General features: G+C 43.9%; 1 protein-coding gene across 3 annotated transcripts in view; it reads left to right on the forward strand.

Moving 5' to 3' along the window:
• The first annotated feature begins 5130 nt into the window (after window positions 1-5130).
• Window positions 5131-24449, forward strand: part of TTC39B (tetratricopeptide repeat domain 39B) — a 124415-nt gene continuing 105096 nt past the window's right edge. For all 3 annotated transcript variants that reach the window (XM_082629144.1, XM_082629145.1, XM_082629146.1), the window contains exon 1: window positions 5131-5387. In XM_082629144.1, coding sequence (XP_082485270.1) covers window positions 5346-5387 — 42 coding nt within the window. In that variant the 5' untranslated portion in view covers window positions 5131-5345. The remainder of the gene's footprint in view (window positions 5388-24449) is intronic.

A 24449-nucleotide genomic window follows, 5' to 3' on the forward strand; every position in this document is an offset into this window, starting at 1 on the left:
TTAGATTGTTTTCCTCATTGTTGAAAGAATATCAAGGAGAAAACGGTTACAGCGCTTCGTTTAGATGGAATGTTAATGTTAGTCTTTGTATGCTAAGTAGCAGCACAAAAGCACTTTTCTAGCTTTTCACCTTGATCCCTTAGAGGGCGGGCTATATCTTCCAGGTAGACTGCTTGTGCCCAAGGAGCTCAAGTTGCTCACCACGGTTTAGAGCAGCGATTCTTAAGGCCTGGTTCTTGAATTAGCAGTAGCAGCTGCAGCAACAAGTGGACCCCACCCCAGACCTGTCTAATCAGAAACTCTGGGGATTGGAACCAGCAATCTGTGTTTCAACAAGCCCTCTGAGTGATTCTGATGCATGCTTAAGTTTGAGAGCCATTGCTTTAGAGACACGTAGAGCTACATTTTAGTGCTGAGTCAAAACTGATTTTAGAATATAGATGTTACTATGTGTAGATCTTAGGGAGGAGGTTTGTATCTGACTCTTCTCGGTGAGTGTAGGAATTGCCTAATGTAAATCCAAAGTGCTCAGTCAGAAGTGTTGTAAGTACTAAGCCTGTAAGTGGCTATGAGAATATAATTGCCAAAGATGGCTAAAGATAATTATTGGTTTACTAAAACTGTGCGTGAAATACAATTTTTTTATCATAAAAAAGATGCTAGTATTATTCAGAATGTGAAGAATATTTGGATTGTAGGACAATAATGGATTCTAGCAGTGTAAGGGGAAACATGCCAGAAAAGAAGGCACAACAGAACCCCAAGAAAGAGGACTTGAAGGAGGTGTCTTCAGGAAAGAAGGTGTGCATGGGCTACAAAACTGCTCTAAGTAGGCTACTCCAATCCAACACTGGGTTAGAAGTTCCAAATGCTTCAGCTGAAATCAGTGGGAAGGCATATGGGAACCCAGAACATCTAATAACACTTTGAATTAGATACTTACACATATACATTTAAGATTGTTTGCATCTAACAGAAAACTCAGTATAATGGTGACTTAAACAAGATAGTAATGGAAATTAATATAATTAATAGTAATTGAGAATAATAGAAATTTGGAGGTTGCTGGTCAAGTACTTGTGTGGTAGCTCCACGGTCATCAGGAATCCGGACTCTTTCTGTCTTTTTGTCCCACTATTCTAGTTTATGGCTTCCATTCTCAAGGTATTACTTCATGGTCCAAAAGGGCAGCAGGAGCTCCAACCATCATGTCTGTTCCAGGCTGTTGGAAGGAGGAGAGGTAGAAGGGCAAAAGTGCCATATGCCTTTGTTCAGTCCTTTCCCTTTAAATAGCCTTCCTGGAAGTCAAATATAATATATTTCATTGACTGGAATTTAGTTACATTGGCTATTCCTAGTTGTAAAGGAGTTCTTGAAAATGCCATCTTTTAGCTGGACACCATGCTGCCTTATATAAAATCAGGTTCTCTTACCAATAGAACAAGGGGAGAACAAACAGCAGGTGGCAAAGAGTACCTCTGCCACAGATTCCTTATTTATTCTTGTTTTTAAATCCTCAACACTGCACTCTGAGGTTTCATATTGCCGCAGTTAGTCTCTGTTCTGCTTTTCTCTTCTGTGGGTCTCTCCTCATCTGAAAAAAATGAGATTATTCTAATTTAAAGAGATATAGTGAAAGTAAATAGGAAGGTGATTGGAAAGATTATAGGTATATGTGTGTGTGAAAAAGTGAACAACTGATAAACAGGGCAAAATGAGTGTTTACCCAGCTCCAAATGCCTAGAGCAGGGATATTCTTAAGGGAGAATTTCAGCCTCCACTAAATGATGAGGTTTTTTCCCCTAGCATTTAAGCCTCTCTCAGGGACCTGAATTAATCTCCTTTAGGTCACTGAGGGACCTCTAAGTACTTAGCTCTTGTATAATTTTGAAAAAAATGAGTAGGCATTAAAGATAGTCATCATGCATGCCACATCACCCTATGAAAAACATTATTTACTTTTTAGATTTCATGTAATTTGCATTCTTTAATCTCCCTCATTATTACTGGTTTTCCCTGTTTTTAAAAAAATCATTATGCTAAAGCATTGGCATTTCAAGGTCTAAACAAAATGCTCTGTGTACTATGCACTTTATATACTTTCATTCATTCACTCAATAACCATTTATGACATATCCATTTAGAGTTGGGCACTGGGGTTTTGCTGTATACACAAAACACAAGGTTCCTTCCCTCATGGAGCTTACACTACAGTGTATGTGAGGGTGTTGTTGAGGGAGATAGACCAGAAGCAAGTAAACAGATAAATGAACAAGATATTTTCAGATAGTGATAAATGCTAAGAGGTAGCAGGAAGACACGGTAGTAGGTGATGGAGAGGGAGGGAATGGCATGGACATATATACACTACCAAATGTAAAACAGATAGCTAGTGGGAAGCAGCCGCGTAGCACAGGGAGTTCAGCTCGGTGCTTTGTGACCACCTAGAGGGGTGGGATAGGGAGGGTGGGAAGGAGACACAAGAGGGAGGAGATATGGGGATATATGTATATGTATAGCTGATTCACTTTGTTTTAAAGCAGAAACTAATACACTATTGTAAAGCAATTATACTCCAATAAAGATGTTTAAAAAAAATAGTATACAGGGCAGGACTTCCCTGGTGGCACAGTGGTTAAGAACCCGCATGCCAATGCAGGGGACTAGGGTTCAAGCCCTGGTCTGGGAAGATCCCACATGCCATGGAGCAACTAAGCCTGTGAGCCACAACTACTAAGCCCTCACACCACAACTACTGAAGCCCGTGTGCCTAGAGCCTGTGCTCCGCAGAAAGAGAAGCCACCGCAATGAGAAGCCTGTGCCCCGCAACGGAGAGTAGCCCCTGCTCACCACAGCTAGAGAAAGACCATGTGCAGCAACGAAGAACCAATGCAGCCCAAAATAAATAAATAATGTTAATTGTTATTAAGGTGTACGGGGCTTCAGATTTGATCTCTCATTTAAAAAAAATTACCAACTTTTATCTATAAGAATGATTTCTGAAAAATTAAACTTGATTCTCACTATAACATAATCATGCCACTAATTAGTGCCAAGTTCTTTTGTACCTCTTCAAAATTTGAGGAGTTGAAATTTGAAAGACAATAATAAAGCATACAAGAGAGGAAGAAGCCACCACAGGATGGTTTAATGTCAAATAATGTAATATTAATTTAGGAGCCAACTAAATTTTAGAACTTTAAAAAACGGAATCATGCATGAGCAATACAGAGTGGAATCTGGACCCAGACAGGAAATCCAGCCTCAGAAAGCTAAGCATAAACAGGAGGTTGGGGGAGGAATGGAAACTTTCAGGTGTATTGGAATTAAATGACCCCTAGGTCCTTTCTAGCTCCACATATCTGATTCTAAGAGTGCTGAAAGAATGTGTTAACCTGTTTTTAAAAGTGGCATTATTGAAATATAATGTACATGACCATAAAACTCATCCATTATAATTATATACTTCAAGGATTTGTAGTAAATCATAGAGTTGTGCAATCATCACCGTAATCTAATCCATTTTTTCCCATGTTGTTTGTGGGGTGGAAGCCATTTTATTTTTCTAGTATAAAGGTACATAGTGACTCATTAAAATTGTAGAGCAAGTTTCAAGGATGCTAAGGTGATTCACTGAAAGTATGTGTAATAGACATGTGCAGACAGCTGATCTACTGAAACAAATAGGGAGAAAGAAAGGGAAGGTGGTGGCTGGAGGCAGTGCAGAACAATGGTTAACACCACGCCTTAAGGTCAGATTGCTGAAGTTCAGATTCTGGCATCCCTACTTCCTTAATAGCTGTCTGACCTCAAACAAGTTACTTAAACTCTCTGACCCTCATTTCACTCATCTGTAAGTTAACAGCACCTACTTCATGGGGTTATGAAGGGTAAAGGAGTTAATTTACGCAAGGGGCTCAGCATAGTCCTGGCACATAATAAGTACTCAATAAATGTTAGCAATTTTTATAATTGTCACTGGATGACCATTAAATAGCCCTTCATGAGCCAGACACAGAAGATCCTGTGCTCTGTGATAGAATTTATATGAAATTCTAGAAAAGGCAAAATGAGAGTGACAGAAAGCAGATCAGTGGTTGCCAGAGGCCAGGGAGTGGGGGAAGTAAATTGACAGCAAAGAGGCACAGGGAACTTTTTGGGTGTGTTTTCATGATTGGAATGGTGTTTTGTAAACATCTGTTATCAAATTACAAACTTAAACTTGGTGAACTTTATCGTATGTAAAATAAAGCTGACCAACTCCCCCCCCCAAATACCCTAAAAAATGTAGCTTATAATTTTTCAGTTGGATAGTTCAATTACCTTGCATGTTAGACACAGGAATCAATTTCTAAACGAAGCCAACAAATACTTGTTGAGCATCTACTACGTGTAAGGCACTGTTCTAGGTGCTGGGGATACAGTTTTGAAGAAGACAAACAGCATCCCCACCCTCATGGATCTTATAGTTCAAGCACGAATTATGCACATATGTTTGGGGTTTCAAAATGGGTCATCGTGACAGGATATTGGGAGGAGGGGTAGAGAAGCTTTAAGTTGTATAAATATATGTCCTGTGGTTTTTCTGTTATTTTTCAAACATACACAGAAGCAAACACGGCATTCCTGTATCTGAAGATGATGTCCCTGACTTAGTGTCTGGACAGGTGGAATGACAGAGACCTTTGTGTGACTTGTGACCTTGACTCAAGGCTGCTCTCTGGCCTCGCCATCTGCGAGATGCCGTGCGCACCTGGCGAGGGAAGGGGACTGGCACTGGCCCAGGGACCAGGTGGACGGTTCAAAGGGGCATCAGGGATAGGTGGCTTTGACCTTGGTTGGCCTCGTTAACCCAGCGCCCTCTTGGCTCCTCCTCCTCACAGAGTACTGGAAGCTGGTACTCTCAGGTGCCTTCCCAGAGAGTGGGCCAGACCAGCGAAGTTCGCCAGTGACTCCGCCCACGAGGTGACTCCGCCCACGAGGTGACTCCGCCCATGTGGATCCTAAGTGGATGCCGTCTGGAGGCGGAAAAGCATTGGAGAATCTGATTGGCTGCTCTAGTCAGAGCCGCGTAGAGGGCGGGGCAAGGCCTGCGGGGGGCTGAGCTTGTGTAGAGGCCCGCCACCCGGCGCCGGCTCGGGAAATGGATGCTCGTCTGGTGTGCGGGCGCCGTGGGCGGGGAAAGCACACCCTCAGCTGCGCGCTGGCCCCGCCCGGGACCCGGCGGGAGCGCGGGGCCATCCTCTTCCTCCTTTGCTGGCGCTGGGCTGAGCCCGGAGCCGAGAAACTGAGTTGGCTCTGAGCTCCCTGTTTGGTTTCTGGGCGGCGGCAGCCGGAGGAGGAACATGGCGCTCGTAGGCAACGGAGCAGAGTTGGAAGCGGACGAGGTACTGGCCGGTGGGGAGTGTGGGCACTGCCCCTGGAGCCCGGGAGGAATGAGCGAGCTCGGCAGGGTTGAGCGAGTCCGGCAGGGACGGCCAAGGTCCCGCCCCCTTGGTTCCCTGTCTGGGACCTGCAGCCTCCCTCCCGGAGGAAGGGACGGGGTTGCGGCTGGGGACACCAGGCCTTGGGAGGTCTGTCCTCGCTGGAGCGAGGAGGGTCTCTGCGGCTCTCGGAGCGGAGGCGCTGCTGAAGTTGCGGGCGCCGGCACCGTGGGCTCTTGCGGATCGGAGGACACCACGTCCGGCTAGCGGGTGGATGGGTGCGAACACGCGGGAGCGCAGGACCCGCAGTACAGAGCAGTACTGAGCCTCACCAGGGACGCCTAGGCTTTATGAGGTCTGACTCTGAAGTCCCGACATTGGCCCTTTAGAGTTTGTAGAATCGTCTCTTGACCTGGGAATCTCACCTTCTCTGGAAGTTTCCGGTGGCAGAACAGAAAGGCTTGCAGTCGATGAGAGGAGGGGGACAGCCGGAGGAAAAAGGAGCCCTCGGGGTGTCTGCACCCGCGGGCAGTGCAGGGCTGTCCAGGGGCTGGAGGGCCAGGGACCTGGAGCAGCAGCCCAGGAATTGGTGCTTTCCCCTCCGTCTACGGGGCCCGGGCCTTTTCCCAGCAGGTTCCCAGTGTGGGTGGTGGACGGAGGGAAGGCGCTTGGGGAGCCGACTCCGGCCTCCAGTGGTCTCGACTGTCTTTAAATAATTAGCCACTTCCTCCAGTGGCTGGCGCGCCCGGGTCTGAGCACCCTCGGGCGGGCGAGCAGGACCTGTTGATTTATCGACTGTTCCTTTGAGCAGTTGGCAGCTCCGGAGAGACGCGCTCTCCGGCGCTTTAAGTTGAGGCTAGCGGCGGCGGCCGCAGCAGCAGCACCCGCAGCGGCTGCTGCTGCCATTTTACCTGACTTGAATTTTACAAGTCGCTGACTGAGGAGGCTTAGTTTCAAATGATGCAATAGTGGAAGATCTGGAGTTGGCGGGTTAAGCTTCCTGTTCATCTCTTTCAGTGTCGGGAAACTCCTTTGACAACGAATACTATGTTGAAATGTAGCCCTTAAAATAAAACGAAAACCGAACTCCAGCTCCTTTACACGACTGGCCGACAGGAGGGCAAGCCGGACTGTCCAGATGCTTCCTTACAACCTGTGCCTTCCAAGGAGGGTATCAGGACCACAGATCAATGAACTAGAGCTTGCATAGCTGCATGTATTGTTGAAACTTTAAAATTACACATAAAGGCAAATGATGAAATGCATATTTGTTGCCGTTTTCATCTGCGACAACCTTTCTTTATTTACAGCTTTAGGCTGTCTTTTTGGTACGACCTGGAGCCGGCTTTTCTCATTCCTCCTGTCTTAGATCTTTTCTGTAATCAACGTCATAACACTTTCTTGGTGCTTTGACTATACATTCACTTTCTCCCTTAAAGGTTTTTATCGCTCCCTGCTGTATATTAAATTATGTATCCGTGTTCTTGGCATGCAAGGCTCTCTACAGTGTAGTCTCAATCTGATGTCCCAGCCTTGTCCCCAGCCACTTTTCTATTTATAACCATTTAGTTTAATGTGTTATGCCTGTATTAGAAATACGGAAACAAGACTGGGAGTAGGGAATTCCCTGGCAGTCCAGTGGTTAGAACTCTGCCCTTCCACTGCAGGGGGCATGCGTTCGATCCCTCGTTGGGGAACTAAGATCCCACGTGCTGCATGGCACAGCCAAAAAAAGGGGACTGGGAGTAGCTAGTAAATGTGGAGTGAAATTTTTGAATCCCTGGGCTTCTTGTTGAAAAAGATTTGCTACACTTAGGGTGATATAATTGTCTAGACCAGGGCATTGTTGGGAGAGAATGCTTGGACAATAGGTGTAAACTGGTACTATCTTGGCATATTGAGACATGGCTACCCTAGCTGTGCCCACAGCCTGCAAGGTGAACCTAATGCCATGCGTTTGCTAGGGAGGAGGGGGGCTCTAGCTCTGTGGGGGAAATTAGGTTTCAGAGCAGCAGAGAGCCTGGCACACAGATACTTGGTAATACATATTTATTGAATGAATAAATTCAATGAATTTATTGAATGAATGAAGACTATGCTTAATAACTTCTCAGTTTTTGCCATATCTTTCATTTGTTTTTTAAAATCCAGTAACTGTTAGGCTCCCATTACATGTTAGGTACTCTACTGGTCCTAGGAAATGAGCAAAGTACAAACAGAATTTTTTTGTTCATGCCAAATCCACTTTTGTCCCTCATGGTGCACCATTTCCATTGGAATAAGTTTTGCAAACATTTATTGAACATTTGCTTCGTGCTTAAACTTAGTAGGTGTCTTAGAAACGGAAGGCAGTTTCGGCTCTCTACGGTTCTCAGTCTGGGTAAGGAGATATGGCACATGAACAAGAACTCTAGAAAAGAGATCAAGGCAGGGTAAGCAAATAAGAAGTGATGCATTGCCAACCGGGTACCTTGACTTATTTGTGGAAAGTCCCTCACTTTTAGTGGGCTGAAGCACTCTACCACAAGTGCACAAGACCCTGCTCTTCAACTCTGGATGTGTGAAACTAAAAGAGCTGGGAAGCTCTTCAAACACTTAATATAAATTTGATAGTCTTTGAGGCCACTATTTGATATTCTAGGAAAGTAAAAAGGGACAAATTGGTGTAGTTGGAAAAGTGGTAGGTTAGGAATTAGGTGAACTGGGCTCTCAGCTCTGCCACTAATTTGCCCAATAGCCATTCATTCATTAAGTGTGCAAACATCTGACTGTGTTATGTGCCAAGCCTGGGCCTAGCTTGGAGATACAACAGTGACCCAGGCTGACAAGATCTCTGTCTATAACAATATAGTGACCTTGATTGAGCCAGTCTCTCAACCTCTTAGGGCTCTTTAAAGTTTCCTCATCTGAAGATGGAAGGGCTCTATGAGCCCTAAGTGTTCTTCCAGCTCCAAAAGTCTACACTTTTAGAGGTGGGGGGCTCCTTTGTTTGGGAGAAAGGCTAATAGTATGGGAATCGCTTTTCTTTCAAAGTACCCAAGGAGATGATGGTAGTAGAGGGGCCCTTATTATAGTTGCGGGATGGGGTGTTTTCTTAGGTAAGCTGGGGGGTTTTGTTTTTTTTGTTTTTTTCTCTAGGTGCTAGGAGGGTAAACGTGGGAACAGAGAGGTTAGGGCTTGCAGCCTCAGGGGCAGCAAAAATTGGTTCTGGAGGGAGGCAGAAACTTCTCAGATGTTCCAGTGGTTTGTGGCCCTTCAAAGCTTGGTGGGCAAAATCTTACTTCTTAACATTTAAATTTCTCTCATTGGTTTTTCTTGGGTATTACACAAGCAACATTGACATTGAGTTCATGGAAGATATACAGAATGTATGCAGGGTCATTACTACAAACCTATGGCAAATAGATGGCTATGACTGGAGAACTTTCTGTCCATCAATAGCTTGATCCTGAAGTCATATTTCTGTTGGTGACTTCCTTATCCATTAGGTCTGCCTTTGGCTGCCTTGTGGATGTTAAGTGCTTATGTTTGACCCACACTGCTTTGTGTGTGACTTGGGGTTTGAAAATTAAATAAAAGTACTTTATATTTTATTCTTTAATCCTATTAGAATTATCCAACCCACTAATAACTATGCCAAGTACTGAAAAGAGAAACTATTGATGATATCTGAATGAATATGTAGCAGCTGGATAAGTTAAAAATTATTTGCTCATATAAAACAAGAGTTAAGTTCATGAAAAATAACTTTTAAGAAGATTTTTTTTTTCAATTGTTTTACCTTTTCTGGAAAAATAGCAGTTTTGAAAGTTTGAAAAATTTGGTTACATTGCTATTATTATGTAGAAATTGGCAATTTTTATGTATAATTTGATACATCACATTTTTACATTAAAATTACATTATAAGTTACTCAGCAAATACAAAGTTTAATGTTAATAGCTTTAAATTTTAAAACATGACTTAACATTTTTATTGCCATTCTGAACCCATTATTATATAAGAAGAATAAACTTTATACTTGCTCTTTTATGTATAAAGTACAGATATATCTCTGTGCTATTAACATTTCATGGGGGATATGGTTAGGAAAAAAGTGTCTAAAAAGGCTCCTGGGGCAGGGGGACAATACTGAAAAAAAGTTGAGAAACACTGATTAGGGAAAGAAATGGTTTATGTGACAGATGCTTTCATGGCTTGAATTTTTGGCCCAGGATTTTTTCAATCTAATTCTGATTTAGAAATTTTCCCCACTGGCATTTTAGATGAAGTTTAGATAAAACTGATTGCTATAGTTTTCTTCGGATCAGATTCATTCTTTGATTCTATCAGTGTTCATTGAGCACTGCCCCAGGTGCAGGCAGTCTTCAGGTGCTGGAAGTCCATACTGAGATAATATGGCTTGATTGCTCTTGAGGAACACACGCTCTAGCAAAAGACACAGTTACACAAGTAACGAGCGCTGTCTTTGGGTCAGGGTAGATATTAGGTAGGAGGGCCATATAATTTATCATCCATAGCAGGGCCCTGGGGAAGTCAGTGTGCTGCTTTCAGTAATTACTCCAGGACAACAGGTGCAAACAGGAATGGTTGGTTGCCCTCGTTTAGTGGCTGGCAAAGACTTTAAAGAAGAGGTGGTATTTGAACTGGGTCTTAAAAAAATTTTTTTTAATTAAAATATAGTGGATTTACAATGTTGTGTTAGTTTCAGGTGTATAGCAAAGTGATTCAGATGTATGTGTATATATATATATATATATATGTATATATTTTTTTCTTTTTTAGATTCTTTTCCATTTTAGGTTATTGCAAGATTTTGAGTATAGCTCCCTGTGCTATACAGGAGGCCCTTGTTGGTCATCTATTTTATATATAGTAGTGTGTATGTAAAGGAAACAATCCCATTTACCATCGCAACAAAAAGAATAAAATACCTAGGAATAAACCTACCTAAGAAGGCAAAAGACCTGTACTCTGAAAGCTTTAAGACGCTGATGAAAGAAATCCAAGATTACACAAACAGATGGAAATGCATACTGTGTTCTTGGATTGGAAGAATCCATATTATTAAAATGACCATACTACCCAAGGCCATCTACAGATTCAGTGCAATCCCTATCAAGTTACCAATGGCATGTTTCACAGAACTAGAACAAAAACTTTTAAAATTCGTATGGAAACACAAAAGAGCCCGAATTGGCAAAGCAATTTTGAGGAAGAATGGAGCTGGAAGAATCCGGCTCCCTGAAGTGGATCTTGAAGGGTGTGCTAGGTGGAGCAAGTGCGATAAGGCAGAGGCGTGGGTGAAAGTTGAGATGGGGGTGATGAGAGCACACCCTGGGGTCAGCAGGGTGCTCAGCATATGGGGAGGAGTGCCTCGGAGGGCTGCGATCTCCTAAAAAATGGGGACCCAGAGGGCTTTTTAACTAGGCAAGAATGATACAATTATTTATTTTAGGAAGCTAAGTCTGGTGAAGTTGGTGCAGCCAGACTGGAGGTGGTGGCAGGAAGGGCAAGAGGCTGTTGCGACAGTTCAGAATGGGAGGTGGTGAGGACTGGAGTGGAGCAGAGGTCATGGGGTTGGAGAGAGGAGGCCAGAAAGGAGGGACTTCTCAGGGAGGACTTGGAGGAGGAATTGGCCTGGTGGCCTGTTCCCTAGTTGGAGGGGCAGTGGAATGGGGGGAAGGGAGGAGCCGGTAAGAGATGATTCTTGGCTGGCTGGTGGTGCTGTTACCTAAGAAGACAACTGGGTAAGGTTCAGCCTTCCGGTGGGTGTGGAGGGCGGGGAAGGACCTCATGCAGAATCCACTCACCTGCTTGGTTCACTGTGACTTTCCTTACTGAGGGAGCACGGCCATTTGCTTATGAGTGGATGAATCTGGGCAAGGTTAGAAAAGGATGTTTGTAAATTGATCCTGCAGGTGAGCGAGAGGAAAAAAATAGCATCAGTTTACCGTCCTCAGCCTGGATGCCAGCTCAGGTTAACAAACAGGCAATTTTCCTGAAATGTTCAATTTTTTTTTTTTTTTTGCCGTACACGGGCCTCTCACTGCTGTGGCCTCTCCCGTTGCGGAGCACAGGCTCCGGACGCGCAGGCTCAGCGGCCATGGCTCATGGGCCCAGCCGCTCCGCGGCATGTGGGATTCTTCCCGGATCAGGGCTGGGATTCTTCGCGGACCGGGGCATGAACCCGTGTCCCCTGCATCGACAGGCGGACTCTCAACCACTGCGCCACCAGGGAAGCCCCTGAAATGTTAAATTTTGAATCATTTGAAAGCCCATCTGTTCTGGGAATGCTACTTTCTCAGTGAAACTTGCCCTCATTTTCTGCTCACGTCCCCTTTGCCCCGCACCTCCTACCTCCCCCTCAAGTTCAGTGGTGCAGGCATGCTTCTTAGACAGGAATCAGTTCTTCCTTGGGTTAGCTGTTTGCTTTCCTTCCTATCTTAGCTCCCTGTGCACGGGTGCTGTTACTAATTATGCGCCGTGTGAACTGGATACTGTGAATTCTGAGAGGCTAGTCTGTTGACAGTCCCCCGGCCCCCAGTCTCAGGTGCCCCGGTGGCCAGCTCAGGCAGGTCTCCTGAAGTTACTGTGTGCTCGCTTCCCAGGAGAGGAGTGCCCGGGGACTCGCCTGGGCGCTGAGAGGCTTCCTGGGAAGAGCTTCCCTTTGTCAAACCTCCCCTCGGTCACTGTGTCAGAACTTTCCTCTTCCATCCCTGTGCTTAGTGGGAGTCGGTCACATACCCAGACTCTGGCCAGTCGGCCACTGGCTAGGTCACCACACCTCTCTAAAGGCACTCTTGACGTGTTGACTTCCTGGTAGTCCATAATGCCATTATGCATCTTGAGCTCTTTATTGAAAGACTGGGTGTGTAGTAAGAGCTTTTTTTGCTGAGATCTGTGGACCTGTATTTTAAAATACTTCAATGAAATGATGCACTATGTATATTTCTTGGGTCTGATTGTAACTAGTGAAGGAGAAGATTATTCAGTCTAAGTTAATGTATCGGGTTTTATGCCAGGTGCTCCTGCCCTAAGTGATGGTCTAGTGGGAGGTGGAAGGCAGGTGTGTAGACAAATAGATGCAATTCTCTGTGCTGAGAACTACGCAGGATGGATGCCAAGGTGCTTTGGCAGCACGGAGGAGGGCATCTCACCTGGAGTGGGGGGAGGGAACGGGTAATGTGGGATGGTTTCCTCAAGGAGGCCATTTCTTAGACATTCTGAATCTTGTGGGATGAGTAGGGGTTAGCCATGTAGAAGAGAGCTGGGGACAAAGGGAACTTGCATTGCATCCCGGGGAGAGGGAACAGCAAGCATAGGGTTCGGAGGTGAACAAGTGCTTGTGGTGCTCTGGGTGGCAGGAAATGAGGCTCAAGGGCAGGAAGGGCTCTTCTAAGTTTTTCATGCGGAATCGTGGATATCCTGATGTGCATGGTGTGCATTTAAGGGTTTCAGATGAGCAGAGGTGTGGTGAGATCCGTGCTGTAGGTGGGTCCCTCTGGCAGTGCATGGAGGCCGATTGATTGGAGGAAGACAGGACCGGAGTTGGGGAGGGAGGTTGTTTTCTGGTGTTTTTGTTTTGTCGAATGACTGTTACAGCCCCCTGAAGGCCCACTCTGTGCAGCGCTAGCTAGGTACTGGGATAACACGATGGGAAAGACATGGTTTTGATCCCTCTGCAGCAGGCAAGCAGGAATATGGACACACAAAACCACTCTCACCTGGAATGGAGGGGAGAGTTCGGCGAGCTTGTAAGCAGGCCTGGGGCTTCTAGGAGGAGGAGGAAGAGAGGGCTTTCCTGGGGTCGTCACTCACCCTGAAGGTGCTGGTGAGGCGTGCCTCCCTGCCCCTCCGCCCCCAAGTCAGATCAGCTAACTTGGTTTCCAGACCAAGTCTTTACTGCCCAGCTGTGTGACTTAACCCCTTTGGGCCTTGGTTTCCTGTTACATAACCTGAAGGATTTGACCTTGATGATCTGTTTCTGAAGTTCTCGGCTTTGACGTTTGTGATCTAGAAGGTGCCATGTGATCTGGACTTTGAGGGGTGGAGTTTTAGCAGGCAGCCATGGAGAGCAGATCACGGCTTCATTCCTTCAGGCAGAGGGAGCAGCAGGGGAACATGCCTGGGCATGGGTGAAGCTTGGTGGAGGCTGAAGTGCAGACTGTGTGAGGGCTCTGTGGTCGAGGCTGGAAGACAGTGCTCTGTGTGTTCCAGCAGATTTTGGTAGGTCTTGAATGCTCAGCTAAGCATTTTGGGTCTTTTGTTTTTGTTTGTTGTTTCAATTTTCTTCCTTGACATATGTATCCTCCCACATTTGGGAAATGTGTTTCTTTTTCTTTTTCTTTCTTTTTTTTTTTTTTTTGATAAAGGAAGCAATGATGATCCCATTTCTTGGGTGGTTTCTCCTTTCCCAGCCCTATTTCCAAAGTACTTAGTTTTAAACTGATGGCTGTAACCTGCAATGCACTAGTTAAGGAGGCAGACAAGTCAGGCACGATTGAGTACTTCCATAGGCTGTGTTTTGTCACATAGACTCTTACCCTCAGCTAAGTTGTCAGATGCAGAACCCCTGGACCCACGACTCTGGTGCGGTCAGCAGGACCAGTCAGGGGTTCTCTGAGGGTGTCCTCTGTCCTCCTTTTCTCTTGCCCTGCTTCTTTAGGCTGCTTTGCCCCAGAGTTCTGGGCTTCCTGGTCTATTTAAATCCATGCATGAATCACAGTCCTTCCCTCAGAGCTAAAGGCAACAAACCTCAGAGTCTCACATCATTTTTTCAGACCAAATGGGGTAGGATCTTTTGGAGAGGAGGCGGGCAACACAGATGACAGAGTGGGAGAGTCCGGAAGAGAGGGGAATGAGGCCTGGCTCCAGGACCCTCTGCCAGAAGCACTCAGATGTCATCGTCTGTGCAAAATCATCGCCCGAGTGCTTGCTGTTCGAGAATAGCTACCCCTGGCTTGGATTCCGATCTAGGCTTCTTGTCTCATTTGCTGTGTGACCTGGGGCTCGTTATTTAACTTGTCTGATGCTTTTCATTTATAAAACAGGAATAATGATAACTACTCCATAAGGTTGGCAAACAGGATGAAATACGAGTCTGTTTTACAAAGCACCTGGCACATAGAAGTACCCTTAACGTGCTAGTTCTCTCTTCCCTTCTGCTTTACCTTAAGGTATTGCTGCCACTGTTTATTATTTATGGGTTTGATGGAGAATCTGTTTTAGTGTGTCCGAATGTAGTTTCACCTTATTTTTGCAGCCTATAGGGGAGAAACTAATGCAGAAGTACACAGCCTAGACACAGGCAGTGACTGGCCGAAGGCCACCCAGCTCACTTAGGCATGGAATGAGGGTTAGAAGCCAAGTGCTCTAACTCTACATTCATGGCCCTTTCCACCGGGTCAGGGAGTGGCAGACTGTGCTGCAAGGACAATGTAAACTCCCTCCTGCCTGTTCTTGTAAATAATGTTTTATTGGAATACAGACATGCCCGTTTGTTTAGGTGTTGCCTGTTGCTGTTTACACACAATGTCAGGTAGTAGTTAGGACACACCGTATGGCCCACGTGGCCTAAATATTTATAGGGTCTTTGTGGAAACAGTTTGCTGACCCCTGTACTAGGTGATTTCTAGGGCTATGCATGAGTTTGTTTATAAAGCATCGTAAGCTTTATGAATTAAATTTGCTTGTTTCCTTAATACTCCTATTATAGGCATCAAAAACTCGGAAAACATAGAAATCTATTTGACACACCCCATGAAGTGCTATGGCAGAAGTTCTGGAGTCAGACGGGTTTGAATCCCTGCTCCTCCATGTACAGCCTTGGATAAGTTAATCTCTCTAAGCTTCAGTTTCTTCATCGGTCAAATGGGGATAATGTTGTAGAACCTGCTTCAGAGAGTTATTTATTTATTTATTTATTTATTTACTTTTGGCTGCGTTGGGTCTTCATTGCTGCATGCGGACTTTCTCTAGTCGTGGAGAGCTGCGGCTGCTCTTCGTTGCGGTGCATGGGCTTCTCATTGCCGCGGCTTCTCTTGTTGCGGAGCACGGGCTCTAGGTGTGCAGGCTTCAGTAGTTGTGGCACGTGGGCTCAGTAGTTGTGGCTCGCAGGCTCTAGAGCGCAGGCTCGGTAGTTGTGGCGCACGGGCTTAGTTGCTCCGCGGCATGAGGGATCTTCCTGGACCAGGGCTCAAACCCGTGTCCCCTGCATTGGCAGGCGGATTCTTAACCACTGCACCACCAGGAGAGTCCTCAGAGGGTTGTTGAGCGGATTAACACCCTATAAAGTGCTTAGCATATGGGGTGCAAATGTTGGCCCTTAGTACCATTATTATTAAGGCTGCATGATGCGGATACTTGACATTGATTTCCCAATCCAATAAGGAACTGAACTTGCATAAAGGTCGGCCCATGCAGAGTCCTGCAAGACTCCTTTTCCACTTGGATTCCTTTAGGATGATGCAGTTACCTCTAAGGCTAATCTCAGGACTCCAGCTATGTCAATTCTGCAAGTTTATAATCCTCACACCTCTCCCTCCCTGAGCGGAGAGGGGAAACCACTTACCGAAAAAGAGAGTGTAAACATGGGCTCAAAGGGGCATCTGTTTCAGCAGAACAGCGTTTATAATAGTCAGCAAGGGACTTAGCCATGTCCATAATATATTTTTTTTAAACTTTTATTCGCTAACTAGTGAGTTAGTATTTTTCACTATATGTTTACTGGCCCTCTTAGTTTCTTATGTGACTTATCTGTTCACACACTTCCAGGAAAGGGAATTCTTTTTTTAAAAATTTATTTATGTATTTATTTATTTATTCATTCATTCATTTATGGCTGTGTTGGGTCTTCGTTTCTGTGCGAGGGCTTTCTCTAGTTGCGGCAAGTGGGGACCACTCTTCCTCCCGATGCGCGGGCCTCTCACTATCGCGGCCTCTCTTGTTGCGGAGCACAGGCTCCAGACGCGCAGGCTCAGTAGCTGTGGCTCATGGGCTTAGTTGCTCCGCGGCATGTGAGATCTTCCCAGACCAGGGCTCGAACCCGTGTCCCCTGCATTGGCAGGCAGATTCTCAACCACTGCGCCACCAGGGAAGCCGCATGTCTGTAATATTTTGAAACTGACATTTGCCCCCTGACACCTAAATGGTATGTGTGGTAACCTCTAGTTTCTCCAAATGTGTGGCTGTGCAGGATGGTCCCCTGTTTAACATTGGTGAATGTCATAACATTCTTATGACATTTCCATAAGATCGTAAAGCACCTAGATGTTAATAGGAGACTGTAGGAGGTATGTTTGTGTTCGGCTACTTAGTTTAAGAGGTTAAAAGGTAAAGGAGGTGACAGCGTGTGTGTACTCCTGGGCCCTGGAGGGAGCTCTAGGGTTCTCTCTCTGCCCCCAAATCATGTGCCATGCCAGACTGCTGTGTTTAAAGTTCAAGTCCATCCTCCCCTTGCTGCTTAAAATCTATCCACAGTGTTTCATTTGCTTTTGAGGTATTATGCAAACAGTTAGCATGGTGTATGAGGCCTTACTTAGGACCTATCTCGGTGGTTCTCACGCTTTAGGGTGCATGGGTAACCTGGCTACGGGAGTGGGTGGCTTGTTAAGATGCATGTTCCTAGGTCCTACCGCAAGCCATTCTTCTTCGGTAGGTCTGGGGTGGTTCCCAGGAGTCTGCCCTCCTAACAAGACCTTTAATATCAGCTGTGGTGAAGTGCTTGTAGCTTCCCTTCCAGGCGCCGTCTCCCACAGGGGCAGCCTTTCTCACTTCTCAGCTTTTTCATACGCTGTTCCCTCACTTGGCTGATTCCTCTTCATCATTGAAGACCTCCCTCAGGTACATTCCTCCTCCAGCCTTTCCAGATATTCCCTTATTTTCTCCCCTCTAGGTACTCGATGACCATTTAGCATTCCTGGCTGCTTCCAAGGAGAAATACTCCTCTTTCACCATACAGGCTATGACACCCAGCAGGGATAGGATGTAGGTGCCTTGGTGTTCCAGAAGGAAAGGGTGGGACTTTTCCCCCCCAGAAAGCAGCAAAGGAACTCCATTCAGTGCTTTCTAACAACGTGATATTTTTAGCCTTTCAACCAGAAAGGAGAATTTACCTCCATAATCTGTTAGCTTTATCTCAGTATTCTTAAAAAAAAAAAGCTTTATTGAGGTGTAATTTATAGGCCATTCATTCACTCCTTTTAAGTGTACAATTCATTGATCTTTAGTAAATTTACATTGTGCAGCTATCGCCACAATCCAATTTAAGAACATTTCCATGACCCCATAAAGATTCCTTGTGCCTGTCTGCTCTCATCTCAATATACTTTTCACCTTTAAATGGATTGAAAAATTAAAAATCATCAGGATAAAATAGAATTTCCCAGGCAGAAGTAAAAATGAGCAGCCATTATATATGATGGGGACAAAGCAGACATGTTAGGCATCAAAAAGCAAGACTGCAGAGCAGAGTGCATTTGGGTCAGCGCTGACTTGGCTCTTAACACTGTGACGTCATCAGAAGACAGGCTTGAGGGCTGAGTGAATTACCCTTGTCGAGATGAATAATTTGTCCCATTTGCAATAAAGCAGATGTGCAGTATATACAGATGATGGTTTTTCCTGATTTTCTAGTTCATTCCCCAAGGCAGATGCTACTTATCCAACATGTTTAGCTTGCTGCCAGAAGCACAAGCAAGCAATTGCATTTCTAAGCCATTAACAGTTGAGTGAAAGGGACTGTCACCCTAGCACAAGTCTCAAATAGGACAAACAGTCAAAAAATTTCTGCCTCTTTTCAGGCACCCCATCTGAATTTCAGATTTGTCGTATCTGTTCCTAGGAAGGCATGTGGGAGAGAGGAAAGAACATGGATGGGCTTACAGGTTAGTGGACATGGATTGGGTTCTGTCACTTGCAGAGGCACTGTGACCTTGGGCAAGTTACTTAATCTCTCTGTGAGCTTCAGTCTCCTCGTCAGTCAGTGGGGGATTCTAATGGCCACCTCAGAGAGTTGCTACTAGCAGCCTTGGCAACTCATCCAGAGCCATTCATTTGAATAGCAATGATGTATAGATTTTGCTTTTTATCAGTACATAAGAATGGCTAGAATTTTACAGAGCAGGAAAGAATCCTAGTAAGATTGTATCAAATACTACAACTAGCCATATTGAACATCTTGATATTCAGTATGCATTTGCTGATATTCATTTTAAGGTCTAGTTTTGAGAGAGAAGGGTTTTTTTTTTGTTTTCCTTTTAAAATACAAACAGTGGTAAATGCCCTTGTGGACACCGGCCCAAGCTAGGTAACCAAGAGCAAGACACTTGGAGCCATAGCTTCCTCACTCCTATAGTGGCATGAAGTGAAATAACACATGTAATCTAGCTGGGCTAAATAGGGAGCATTCAGAAAATGAGGATGAGTATAATTTATTCATACACTTAATGCTTTTAGAAGCCTGAGGTGTTCACATTTCTTACAGTTTTCTATTTAGTAATACTAGCATATGTGCATAGGTGGTATTTCTCCCAACTTTTCAAAATAGAAAACATTGAGATTCGTGGACTTTTTCATGAGATGTCAAGCAAAGTTACTCCGATTTCATAAATAGTAGAGATGACTTTATAAGGTGTTAGGTTCCACAAGTCCAACTGTAATGCTAATTATATTGGAAATTTAAAAAGTAAAGCTACTAGCTTAGAAAGAATCTTTTTTTTTTTTAATCTTCTAAAGGCTTACCTGCTTTTACCTCCCTTTATAGTTTATGGTGGAGGAGGTTACATTTTAACTTAGATAAGAGTCCCCCTTTTTGATGTACAGGGTCAGAACTTTAAGTCTGCATGCCTCAGGGAGCAGGTTTCACGTGACAATAGATTAGGTTCAACGAGGGGGGGGGCATGTGACATGCTAAAATGAACTCCTGTCTCTTTGTTAAAGACCTAAAAGCATTCCATTTCAATTGTGGCAATTTGGTGACAGTCACCCCTTCCATAATCATTTTAGGAGCAAACACAAGACTTTGGGGGAACAATTTAAAGCAGCATTACTCAACCAAAAAAGCCCTCCCCATGCCTCAGCCTTGATCTTCCCTCTCTGTTCCCCTCAGTTTACGCTTCTTTTGCCTCCCACGTCTCTGTCATCAGCCAGTCCTGTCGGATCTACCTCCAAAACATGGCTCCTTACTGCATACTGGCCCCTTCTCTCCATCACCGCTATGTCCCCAGGCCACACCACTGTCTTCTCCCCCCTGCATCTCTGGAAGAGCATCCTCACTGGTCTCCCTGCTTCCTCTCTGGCTCTGCAATCCACTCTCACTCTGCAGCCCAAGTGCGCTTTTACAAATGGTAATCACATTACGCCCGTGCTTCAGACTGTTTATTTAGGATGAAATCCACACTTCTTTTCTTTGGCTTTCCCCCTCCAGCTCATCTCCTGCCCCTCTCCCCTTCGTTCCTCTGCTGTAGCCACCCTGGCTTCCGTTAGGTTTCTTGAACATGCCCAGTTCTTTTCCACCATAGTGCTCCTGCGTTAGAGTTTCCTCAGCCTTGCAGACTGCACCAGTTCTTCACGTGACCAGCTCCTTCTTAACTTTCCATCCTCACTTTAAAGATCAGGTTCCAAGTGCAGTTTTCCTTGGGTTTCATCTTCAAAGCAGCCTTTCTCTTTCCTCTATTACACATCCTGTATATAATCACCATCTGTGTTATCTTGTTTGTTTATTTTCTTCTCTGTCATCTCTCTCCATCAGGTTTCAGCACAGGAAGCAGAAACTGGTGTAGGTAGTTTACATAAGAAAGAGTTTGAGAAGGGAATCCTCAGATGTTTACAAAGTGCACAGAGGGGCTGTAGGTGTGGTTCTAGGCTGGGCCTCTGTGAAAGACCCTCAGTGCTGTCCAGAACTGACTCACTAGGGCAGCTGCTGGTATTCTGTGGCTGATGGTTCTAGAGCTAAGAGTTCCCAGCGCTTTGCAGTAGCTGTGGTTCAGGGATCAGGAAGCCAGAATGGAGACACCTCTGCTGCCACTGTCTTATATATGCTGGAAGGTGGAGAAAGGATGCTGAGCCCAGCTGTTGAGACCATGTCAGTTCCCTCACCCTTGCTTGACAGCAGAAAAAGTCAGAAAGGGGCAGGAAAATGACCTCAGCCTTTTGGGTCTTGTACGGGTATATCTTAATGGGTGTAACCTAATTCTCACCCAGAATCAACTTACTTCTTCTACAGCCACAAATCTCTCAGGCTCTCAGTAGCTCTTGTCTCTGTAAATTGTACTGCAGTTCCTCAAATTTCTCTTGTGATTGATCAAAACTCCACTGATTGTTCTGACTTGTTCTGTTGTCTCCAGATGTTTCTCAGCTTCTTAATTTTGGCAGTTCTTTATTTTCAGGTTAGCTTCACACTCTTGCCAGTTTTCACTATAGATAGCTCTTTCTCTTAATTAAAAAGAAACAATTAAAGAGACTGAGTTTTAGAGGTCTGCACCATTATTCTGATACAAACGCCGATGATCCCTTAGGTTCTCCCAGTATTTATTAAATCAGCTAAGAATTGGTAAGGAAACTCAGCTTCATATGGCAGCAAATCAAGCAGACCCTTAATGTTCTCTTTTTTAACAAAGTCCATTTTGTAATGTATATCGGCGTGTCAAGTGTGTAGGTCAGTGGCTACATACCTCAGTTTTCATTAGGGGACTCGGAAAAATAATTGAGTCTTATTGTAAAAGTTTAGATGTGCCTAACCTTATAAGAGTCCTTGGAAAAACAGAATTCTCATAATAAGCAAGTTCTAGGTATTAGAATTTGCTCTGAGGGGGTAAAGAGTGAAAAATGTAAAAGTTGCCTAGACCAAATTTGGGACAATCTGAGCACCAAAATAAGTAAGGACAGTAATGTATTATAGACCACTGAAAATAGGTCTCCTTGAGTCCATATGGATGATGACCAACTAGATAGACACATGGAGGAGACGGGAGGGATTTACTTTCAGCAGAATGCCAAAGACCAACTGGTGGAAGTGGAGGGAGTGCTAGAGGTGGGAAAGCAGTGTTCAGCTCTCCTAGTAAAGATGGAGTCAGGTAGCCATCATCACAGGTGATATAGACAAGTTTTGGGGAGGAGCGTGATATTGATCTGCTCTTACCCTATCTCACCACAGATTCCTCATGACTTGCAAGAAAAAAATGGTAACTATACAGTGGAGAAATCAAACACTGCTTTGACCAGGTGACCAAAATTAATATATCACCAGTGGGGGCAGACAACATCTGTGCCTCCAGATACAAGTAACCTGACAAGGACACAGGGTCCCTTCTGTACTAGTCTAACCTGAATACTTACTATGGACCAGACACCTACATACAGCTCACTTAATTCTTTCAATCCCACAAATTTGATATTACTGTTATTCCCATTTTACAGTGTTGAGTATGAATCTTAGAGAAGCCAAGTAACTTGCCCAAAGCCACACATAGTTAAGAAGTGATGGACTGTTGGTAGGACTCTAAACCCATGTTCTAGCATTATTTTTTTCCCCCTTGAATTTGAAGCTTGAAGGCTGTGAGTTTTTTGGGTAAATAATTCCTACTATTTTCTAGATTTTTCACATCTGTTTCTTATTCTATTCTCAAAATATCTAACGGGGTAGGGAAGGAAATTTGATGGTTTATCCATTTATGCAAAGGTGGGCAAACTTTTTCTGTAAAAGACCAGATAGTAAATATTTTGAGCTTTGTAGACCATATCGTCTCACTTGCAACTACTCAGTTCTGCGGGTGTAACAGGAAATATATAAATAGACAATATGTAAATGATTGAGAGTGGCGGTGTTCCAATAAAACTTTATTTACAAAAACAGGCAGCAGCTTGGATTTGGCTCATGAGTTGTAGTTGGCTGACCTCTGTGGTGGTGGACTGATCGGATCTCTTTGGGGACACCTGGACATGTCAGCCGGGGGTGGGGCAGAATCAGAATTCCTAGTGCAAAGTGTTGTGCCCTGCCCACTCCCCAACCTTCTCCAGGCTGCATCACTTAGTACCACTCACTAGTGCCTTTAGGAGAGTCAAGTCCCAACAATAATAGTGATAATGAGTGTCTTGTCCTGGGTACTTTGTACTGTGTGTTTTGCACTTGTGTCATTTAATCAGTGAATAACCCAGTGAGATGGGAAACTGAGGTACAAGAAAGGAGAAGGCTTGCCCAAGGTCATAGAGCTAGTAGGTGGTTAAATGGATTTGAACCCAGGGAGGTTGATTCTGAGCATGTGAGCTCAAGTCTTACCTTATCTCTCCCACATTATGGGCTTTCTCAGCTTGAGTTTGCCTTTGAAGCCTTATTCTTCAGGAACTGCCTCTTCCCAGCACTCATATTAAGAGATGAGATTCTCTTTTTAAGACATTTACTTTGGAACCGAGCTACAAGTAAGGGAATGCTAACTCTGCCATTTTTCTGTTATAGTTGGAAAGTTTGAGGGTCAAATAAGATGATGCAAGGGGTTTCTTTTTGCTTGTCCTTAGGCTGCACTGAAGACTATCAGCTGTAGAACCACTTTAATGATAACAAAAGAAATGATTTGTTAGTGTTGTGTCAACACGGAGCCGGGTGCATTAAATACATTATCGCAGTTAAACCTCAAAACAGTGCTGTAAATTAAGTGGCATTATTCCCATTTCACAGATGAAAAAACTGAGGCTCATCTATGAGATGTTGGATAAGTTAATTAAATCTCCATGAGTCTTAGTTTCCTTATTTGGATATAATAATAGCCCTATCTCATAGGGTCATTATGAAGATTAAATGAGTTAAGGCACTTTAAGAATTTAGAGCAGTGTTTAGCAATGAATGGTATTACCTTTTATTATTGTTTTTATTATTATTATCAGAATATAGTAGTAGTAGTAGTAATAGTAGAGGTGAAAATTTTTTTTTTTTTATGATTGTTTGTGAATTGGAAATAAGCATCTAAGTGTCTAACAGAGTGCCTGGGTGTTAATAAATGGAATTTATGGTTATTTATTCACAGGAAGAAGTATAAGCTCTCTTCATTTTAATTTAAAAATACTTCTACTCATGATGGTTTCCAAATTAAGCAGTTTAAAATGTTAAAACTCAGTCTCTTGATTCTCTTTGTTGTTGTTTGTTTTGTGTAAAATTATTCTCCTGCAAAAATAGTATGCCCTAGATATTCCTCTGTTTACTATAGATTAGGTAGGGCTGGTACTAGAGGACAGGAGTGCATGACTTATTAAGTGATTGCCAAGGTTCATTTTACAATCATAAAAATAGTAACTGAGGACTGTGTACAGGCGAGTAAAATAATTTGCTCATTTATGTTAAACAAATTCAACAATACACCATTGTAAAAAGACTTGTTTTGCATATATACTCTTTATTACACACCATACATTGCTGTACACATTTTGTGTTTGTACATGCCCATTCCTCTCTGAGGTTATATACAAAACCATGTGAACTCTATAATAATGGCAATTGAAAGTATTTGGTCAATGTCAATTTTGACTCTACGTGATTTTCCTTTTAAGTACTGGCCTTAGAACTTAACCCCTGCTATAAGCTGCAACTCAACTCCATATTTATAATGAGGTGCAGAAAGGAAAATATTTCCCCCTTCATAAAGTTAACTGTTTCATTTTTTAAAAACATGCTTCTCTATATGTTAGCAGAAACTAAAGTCATGCTGTCCAGTTCATTTGTTATTTGTGAGGGTGACATCTGGTGGTTCTTTTTAATTCTCACGTTTTCTCTGTGCTTGGCTAGAAGTTGTTAGAAATTCCAAAGAGTCACTGTGTGAACTGCTTTGCCTGGTACTTAACATACTAGCTGGCTGTTGAGGATTGAGTTAGTGTAACTGATAGGGCTTTGAAAGCCCAGCACTGCATTTATTTTTATTTATTTATTTATTTATTTTTACAACTTTATTGGAGTATAATTGCTTCACAATGGTGTATTAGTTTCTGCTTTATAACAAAGTGAATCAGTTATACATATACATCTGTTCCCACATCCCT

Source organism: Mesoplodon mirus (genome assembly GCF_964341445.2).
Source record: "Mesoplodon mirus genome assembly, chromosome: 1".
Classification (NCBI taxonomy): Eukaryota; Metazoa; Chordata; class Mammalia; order Artiodactyla; family Ziphiidae; genus Mesoplodon; species Mesoplodon mirus.